General features: G+C 37.8%; 1 protein-coding gene across 2 annotated transcripts in view; it reads left to right on the top strand.

The window, feature by feature from the left end:
* The window catches only part of LOC110458712 (dnaJ homolog subfamily C member 13-like), a 58867-nt gene that overhangs the window by 12218 nt on the left and 38387 nt on the right, over positions 1–8262 (top strand). For both annotated transcript variants that reach the window (XM_021510590.1, XM_021510589.1), the window contains exons 14-20: positions 731–903; positions 1856–1955; positions 2502–2609; positions 4384–4539; positions 4901–4957; positions 5162–5283; positions 7679–7754. In XM_021510590.1, the coding sequence (XP_021366265.1) occupies positions 731–903; positions 1856–1955; positions 2502–2609; positions 4384–4539; positions 4901–4957; positions 5162–5283; positions 7679–7754 (792 nt within the window). The remainder of the gene's footprint in view (positions 1–730; positions 904–1855; positions 1956–2501; positions 2610–4383; positions 4540–4900; positions 4958–5161; positions 5284–7678; positions 7755–8262) is intronic.

Here is an 8262-nt window from a genome sequence, read left to right as displayed (position 1 = left end):
CTTACAGAACTTACATGGAACGGAGCTTAAATTGAACAACTACATTTTCGTAATAGTATGGGGAAACGCACCGAGATGTCGAAACGTAATGTCGTAAGTTGATCGGCGATTCTCTGGCATAGGAATTTGGCTAAACTTTTTTTGTTAACGGTTACCTATTTAATAATACTTTTCACATAAACTCACATAACAACACATTATGTATCTTTTATTAATGTTTGACATAAATAAATTTGTTGAACGTCATTTGTCTTAGAGTTCCGTGTATAATAAATAAGGGAAATAATCCAAGATGGCGATCTCCCAGAATCGTCGATCTTTTCCTGAAAAAAACTTGAAATTTTCTATACCTGTGTATTTTACGCACCCCCTACTTTGGGTATTAAATTTCTGAAAAAAAAGTGCGCAAATTACATGGGTTTTTACGGTAAGATTTACTGTTTCGTGACTACGAGGTTCTTTTAATGTACATTAAAGGGTTAAACTAGCATTCTCGTCTCGTCCACAAGGTGGTGCACACGGAGCCTTCAATTTTGCTATGACATATTCCAGGGGTGCAGAAAGTGAAAGTGACCGTAACCCCTGGATATCGAGGATAATTGAAGTGTGGAGGGAAAGGAAAATGAAAAAAAATGGTTAATGTTACATATCTCTTGCCATTACATGGTCTGTTTTGTGAAAAATCTATTGTAAAACGATTTGATCATAAATTTATATAATTCATTTTCAGGGCCTGTTTAGAGAAAACAAAGAAAAGTTAATTAACGGTGCTCTAGCAAGCCTGCTGGATCGGGAGGGAGACCAGAATGCAATCCCCACAGCTTGCCTAGAAGCCCAATTCCATGCCCTCAGACGATTGGTCGCTTCAAAAGCCGGCTTTCAGGCCTTCACAAACCTACCAAAGTAGGTCACAAGCTTTAAATCTTGATACAGTATTAGTCATGTTGAAGGTAAAACCATTCCATAAATCACAGGAAGTAGATGACAGTGTTATAGAAGTGGGTCACTGTGTTATTGAAGTGGGTCACTGTGTTTAAACATAAGTCACAATGATATAGATGTAGGTCACAATGTTATATAAGTAGGTCACAATGCTATATAAGTAGGTCACAATGTTATATATGTAGGTCACAATGTTATAGAAGTAGATCACAATATTATATAAGTAGGTCACAATGCTATATAAGTAGGTCACATTGTTATATATGTAGGTCACAATGTTATAGATGTAGGTCACAATGTTATAGAAGTAGGTCTCAATGCTATATAATTCAGTAGGTCACAATGTTATATATGTAGGTCACACTGTTATAGAGGTAGGTCATGATATTATAGAAGTAGGTCATGATGTTATTTAAGTAGGTTAAAATGTTACAGAAGTAGGTCATGATGTTGTAAAAGTAGGTCACAATGTTTTAGATGTATATCACAGTTTTACAAATCTAGATCACAAGTTTACAGAATTAGGCCAAATCCACCAAAGTAGATCACCAACTTAAAAAGTCTGGCCACAAAAGTAGATTACACTTCCACATAATAGTTGAAGTATTGGTTGATTGTCAATGTATTATTTTAAGTATAAAACAGATATAGAATCATTAAGATCTCATGACTTCAGTTATCTATGTAAATTGAGTCAATTACACAATTATCTATAAAATTAGGTAAGAGTTATTCATGTAAACTAGTCTAAAATAAGTCAATTCCAAAATTATATTCAATCAAATTTTGCAAAGATACTTTAATAAGTTGAAATTGACTGAAGTGGTTGTCTTAGTGTTCAGGTAAGGCTTTTTTTACATGTTAAATGTTCTTATTGTTGATTAAAAATGTAATCAGGTGTGTTTTGTTGTAGGATGCGTGAGAGAGTCGGTTTGAAGGTGGTAAAAGCTTTAAAGCGGTGTGATGCAGGTGTGACACACGCGGCCGTCGACATGCTCTGTGCTCTCATGCAGGTAAAGCAGAAGTGTAAAACCTTTGGAAGGGTAACCAATATACCTTTTAAACAACTATAAGAAAATCATGTGGGTTGAATTACTTTAATAGGGTTCACTTCAATGCTCTGTTTTGACATGAAGTAGAGTTAAAAAGCTTTAGAAGTCATTTTGTGATGAGGGCCTTTTTTTTTAAATATGTAAGACCCCTAACACCTACAAAACCCCCAGAAATAATGAAATTTATATCCCCAGATTGAGCACCTGAATTTTTTTCCCTCCAGATTATCCATATTTTAACGTCAAAATATCAATCCGAATGGCTTGTTATCTTTAGCCAAAACATTATCTAAGATTACAAGTGTGCAGGATTCCAAAACAGTTTCAGAGAAGTCAACTTGTATTATCCACGGAGTGGTAGGTAAATCCAGGCTGGGTGGCAGATTAAATATAGGACCCTGGAATCAGGACCTTAGGATTTAGAGATGACTTTGTCGCTGACATGATGGCATTGTACAGTCTTTCGGTACTTTTATCATCTCTTCAATGCTTGTATTGTTTTTCCAGCCCATGCACGATGAATACGATCTACGACAGGAACAAATGAACAAGTACTCGCTCCTCTCATCTCAGAAGTTTCTCAAGACCCTGCTGGAAATGTTCAATGATAATGTGGTAAGGAGTGAAATGTTCAATGATAATGTGGTAATGAGAAGTGTTTGTTTTACACCACTGGTTGACCAATGGAAGAACACTTTGTTGGTGACCATGATTTGTTTTTGAAGAAATGAAGAAAACATGAGAAATATCTTTCCATTTTCAATAAAAATAATGGTATATTTTTCTAGTTTATGAAGGAACAGGCTGCTGTAAAATAATCATAGAAAACTGTTGGGTAAATGATCCTTGAGAGAAGTTTTAACTTTCGACCTATGATCAATTAATGGAAATAATCACTGTTATTAAATGTCAGTTAAAACAATAATGTAGATAACATTTAGAGTAAAGGGGAGTGGGGATTTCCGATAGTTGTAGGAGGCATTGACATTTCAAGATTTCTCAGGTTAAAGTATATAGCTTATGACAGAGATCTATCAAGTCATGAAAGTTTCCTGTTACAGTGTTGATTGTGGTCTGTTATAAACATCTTCTCCCATCTCTCTCCTACTTGTCTCTGTTTACCTGTTTTAAGACCTCTCTCATCCCCTAGGGTATGCTATTTTTGTCACCCTTTTGGTTAGATTTCTGTGTCATCCCCTAGGGTATGCTATTTTTTGTCACCCTCTTGGTTAGATTTCTGTGTCATCCCCTAGGGTATGCTATTTTTTGTCACCCCCTTGGCCTTGGGTTAGATTTTCTGTTTCATCCCCTAGGGTATGTTTTTTTGTCACCCCCGAGGTAAGATTTCTGTGTCATCCCCTAGGGTATGTTTTTTTTGTCACCCCCTTGGTTAGATTTCTCTGTCAACCCCGAGGGTATGTTTTCTCTGTTACTTCTAGGATAAGATTTCTCTTTCACCTCTAGGGTAAGATTTATGTGTCATACCCTACAATAGGATTTCTGTGCCACGCCCTAGACTATGATTCTGTCATCCCCTTGGAGATGATTTTTCTGTTACTCCTTGAGGTGTGATATGGAACGAGGAGATAAACACTACAATGATGTTATGGGGAACAATAAATGAGACATCACAATTAGTTTTAGATGGAAGGTGTCGCATGTAAATCAGGATAACCACACAGATTGCAACAGATAACCAATGTTTTCAGTTATTAGCTCACCTGGCCCGAAGGGCCAAGTGAGCTTATGGCATGGTGCAGCGTCCGTCGTCCGTCCGGCGTCAACTTTTTACTTTAAACAACTTCTTCTCAGTAACCAAAAGGCCTAGGGTGATAATATTTGGCCAGAAGCATGCTTCGATGAAGGGCTACCAAGTTTGTTCAAATAAATGACCTTCATCAATTTTCAAGGTCACAGGGGTCAAATATGTTAAAATCTTTAAACAACTTCTTCTGAATAACCAAGAGGCCTAGGATGATGATATTTGGCCAAATTGAGGATTAATATTTACCATACTTGCCAACCCTCCCTAGTTAGGAGGGAGACTCGCGATTTTGGACCCTTAAATTTAGTGTTTTCAAAGAGTGAATTTGTTGATCTGTTCCTATATTCTAAGATCTAATGATTTTATCTGAAAGAACAACTCAAAATATGTCAGAGAGTTATTTAAAGAGTTATTTTGTCTCTAGGGGGTGTATACACACATTTTATTTGTGTTTTAATTTTGACCATGCAGAATCTCCCCTGTGGGAATTGAAAAAAAGTTGTCAATAATGATTCAAAAACAAGTGTTATTATTATAAAAAGCATTCTCAGTATTATAAAGTTTTTGACAAAAAATGTTTTCGCTATATCAGTATACAGTTATTCCGCTTCATCTCATTTTCAGGTACACAACACTTCTGCATTGGTGATATCAGCCATGTTGGATTTCCTGACCTTTTCCCTCTGTGCACCGTACAGTGAAACGACAGATGGCGGACATTTTGATATGTTACTTGAAATGATAGCTGCGAATGGCCGTATTGTCTTTAAGCTATTTCAGGTACTGTAAAATAAAAATAAAAAAATTTGACTTTGTATCAAAATTTATATGTTGTTGATGAATACCATGTATTTTTGTGAAGATCTGCAAAAAAATGTGAACATTAATAAATTTGCTATCACCATTTATCACCGACACATATTTCCATTTGGAATTCTTTAGAAAAAGAGATACATTTAACAGTTAGCTAGCATATGTCCTTAACCCTTTCACCACTGTAGACCATAATGGACTTATCCAGATCAATGCATGGTAGAGTCTACTAAAGTTGCATAGGGGTGAAAGGATTAAAGTCGATTATTCTGATTCAAGTTCACCATGAAACAAAAAACTTGTATTTTCTGTTTGTATTATTTGACAGCATCCTTCAATGGCTATTGTGAAAGGATCGGGGCTTGTGATGAAAGCCATCATTGAGGTAAGGAACGCCATGGAATAAGGTGAATGTTCCATTTGTCTGTTTTATGTCAACCTTGGGATGTTCTGTGTGTAAATGAATATGCATATTGCTTGGAGGGGGGGGGGGGGGGATAAAAATGGTATTTGGGAATCAAGTTTAAAAAAAATCTTTTTGACATAAAATGAAATGTTCATGATCATACACTTCTGACTTTGTTTATAGGAGGGGGATGCAGAGACGGCAGCCAAGATGCAGGAGTTAGCTTTGTCAGAGGGGGCTCTCCCAAAACACCTCCACACAGCCATGTTTACACAGAGTGCAGACAGTCGAATGTTAACCAACAGGTAAAGGGAATTCAGCTTGATTAAACTAGGCGGCCATAGGGATACAATTACAGTAGGCAGTCATAGGAATACAATTACAGTAGGCAGTCATAGGGATTCAATTACAGTAGGCAGTCATAGGGATACAATTACAGTAGGCAGTCATAGGGATACAATTACAGTAGGCAGTCATAGGGATACAATTACAGTAGGCAGTCATAGGGATAAAATTACAGTAGGCTGCCATAGGGATACAATTACAGTAGGCAGTCATAGGGATACAGTTACAGTAGGCAGTCATAGGGATACAATTACAGTAGGCAGTCATAGGGATACAATTACAGTAGGCAGTCATAGGGATACAATTACAGTAGGCAGTCATAGGGATTCAATTACAGTAGGCAGTAATAGGGATACAATTACAGTAGGCAGCCATAGGGATACAATTACAGAAGGCAGTCATAGGGATACAATTACAGTAGGCAGTCATAGGGCTACAATTACACTAGGCAGTCATAGGGATACAATTACAGTAGGCAGTCATAGGATACAATTACAGTAGGCAGCCATAGGGATACAATTACAGTAGGCAGTCATAGGGATCCAATTACAGTAGGCCGCCATAGGGATACAATTACAGTAGGCAGTCATAGGGATTCAATTACAGTAGGCAGACATAGGGATACAATTACAGTAGGCCGCCATAGGGATCCAATTACAGTAGGCAGTCATAGGGATTCAATTACAGTAGGCAGACATAGGGATACAATTACAGTAGGCCGCCATAGGGATCCAATTACAGTAGGCAGTCATAGGGATTCAATTACAGTAGGCAGACATAGGGATACAATTACAGTAGGCCGCCATAGGGATACAATTACAGTAGGCAGTCATAGGGATCCAATTACAGTAGGCCGCCATAGGGATACAATTACAGTAGGCAGTCATAGGATACAATTACAGTAGGCAGCCATAGGGATACAATTACAGAAGGCAGTCATAGGGATACAATTACAGTAGGCAGTCATAGGGCTACAATTACAGTAGGCAGTCATAGGGATACAATTGCAGTAGGCAGTCATAGGGATACAATTACAGTAGGTAGTCCTAGGGATTCAATTACAGTAGGCAGTAATAGGGATACAATTACAGTAGGCAGCCATAGGGATACAATTACAGTAGGCAGTCATAGGGATGCAATTACAGTAGGCAGTCATAGGGATACAATTACAGCAGGCAGTCATAGGGATACAATTACAGTAGGCAGTCATAGGGCTACAATTACACTAGGCAGTCATAGGGATACAATTACAGTAGGCAGTTACAGTAGGCAGCCATAGGGATACAATTACAGTAGGCAGTCATAGGATACAATTACAGTAGGCAGCCATAGGGATACAATTACAGTAGGCAGTCATAGGATACAATTACAGTAGGCAGTCATAGGGATACAATTTCAGTAGGCAGTCATAGGGATTCAATTACAGTAGGCAGTCATAGGGATACAATTTCAGTAGGCCGCCATAGGGCTTTTCTTTGGTGTTTTAGAAATGATCACCTTCCTCTATATTAAAATTTCTACATCTGCATTCTCTTCCTAAGTGTGTGATTTGATTATGAAGCATCTTCATGGGAAAGAAAACAAACCTGAGCATTATTGGAATGAGGTAGAATTTGGGCCCATAACATAGCAGGAAAACCTGGTGCAAGTTTATTGAAGTTAATGGTATCAATATAAAAAAATCACTGTGCATGGTGTATCGATATCTAATCCAAATAAATTGAAATGAGTTGTAAAAAGAAGCTAAAAGTTTTAATTAAAAGTATAACTTTAATTTCATGAGTTTGTAAGAATGAAGTCAACTGACTGAAGTCTTTGTAAGTCTAGAATGTTTGGCAGCATTTGAACTCCTGTGTACTTGATGACTTGTAGGCACGGGTTTGACCTCTGTCCTCTTGGGTACCCTGTGTGTATTCTCTTAAGGATCCTCGTACCACTCCCAAAAACTGTAACGAAGTGTAGGAAACTGTGTTTCCGGCATGACTAAAGTTTTGATGAATCATTTCTAAAAAGAAAACCATACCTAACGGGACTTTTATGAGATACAATAAAGATGAAAGTAACAAAATATAATCAATCTGAGTGTAAAATACATTGAGGCTAGACCGGGATTCGAACCCCTGACTTCAGATTGTTACACCATCTCTCTCTCCCATTGGAAGTATTCTGGCCTAATTATGCTGCAGTTATATGCAAACAGAAGGTAAGGGGAGGTAACTGTAAACAAAATAGTGAAGTGGGTCAGGAATCCTTCAACAGGGTAATGAAAGCCGTCATTGACAAAGAAATTCTTGCATCATGTTAGCTTGAACATTATTTGTCTTATAACACTTCCTCAATTCCATTTGTTGATAGACAGCTGAGTCGCCATCTTGTGGGGTTATGGGTGACGGGACATCCTACAGCTATGGGCCTGCTGCGGCGCATCCTGGTATGACTTCATTTAAAACTTTGAATATTTGACCATTATATGGAACAATTTCACAAATTATATTTTTCAGGTTTCTTTTTACTATAATAAATCACCTACACTATAAATGCCACCCATATGCTGTTTCAGCAGCCAATAATGGGAGTTTTTAACCGAGTAAGAGGATGGGGGAAATAATGATTTATTAGACCTTCAAGTTGAGAGTATAATAAAGACATTTCAAGCCTCTGGTTAAAGTTTTTTAGGTCACCTGAGACAAAGTCTCAAGTGACCTATTGCGATCGCCTTCTGTCCGTCGTCGTCCGTCGTGCGTCGTGCGTCCGTAAACAATTTACATTTTCGACTTCTTCTCCAAAACCCCTGAACCAATTTCAATGAAATTTTGCAGGGACCTTCCATGGACAAAGGTCAACAAAAATAGTTGCCGGTTTAGTCCTAAGCCCCCAGGGGCCTGAGGGGCGGGGCCAAAAAGGGTCAAATTGACTAAAATTTCAAAAATCTTCTTCTC

Source organism: Mizuhopecten yessoensis, unplaced genomic scaffold (genome assembly GCF_002113885.1).
Source record: "Mizuhopecten yessoensis strain PY_sf001 unplaced genomic scaffold, ASM211388v2 scaffold9719, whole genome shotgun sequence".
NCBI classification, from domain to species: Eukaryota; Metazoa; Mollusca; class Bivalvia; order Pectinida; family Pectinidae; genus Mizuhopecten; species Mizuhopecten yessoensis.
This window is presented reverse-complemented; position numbering and strand designations above follow the sequence as displayed.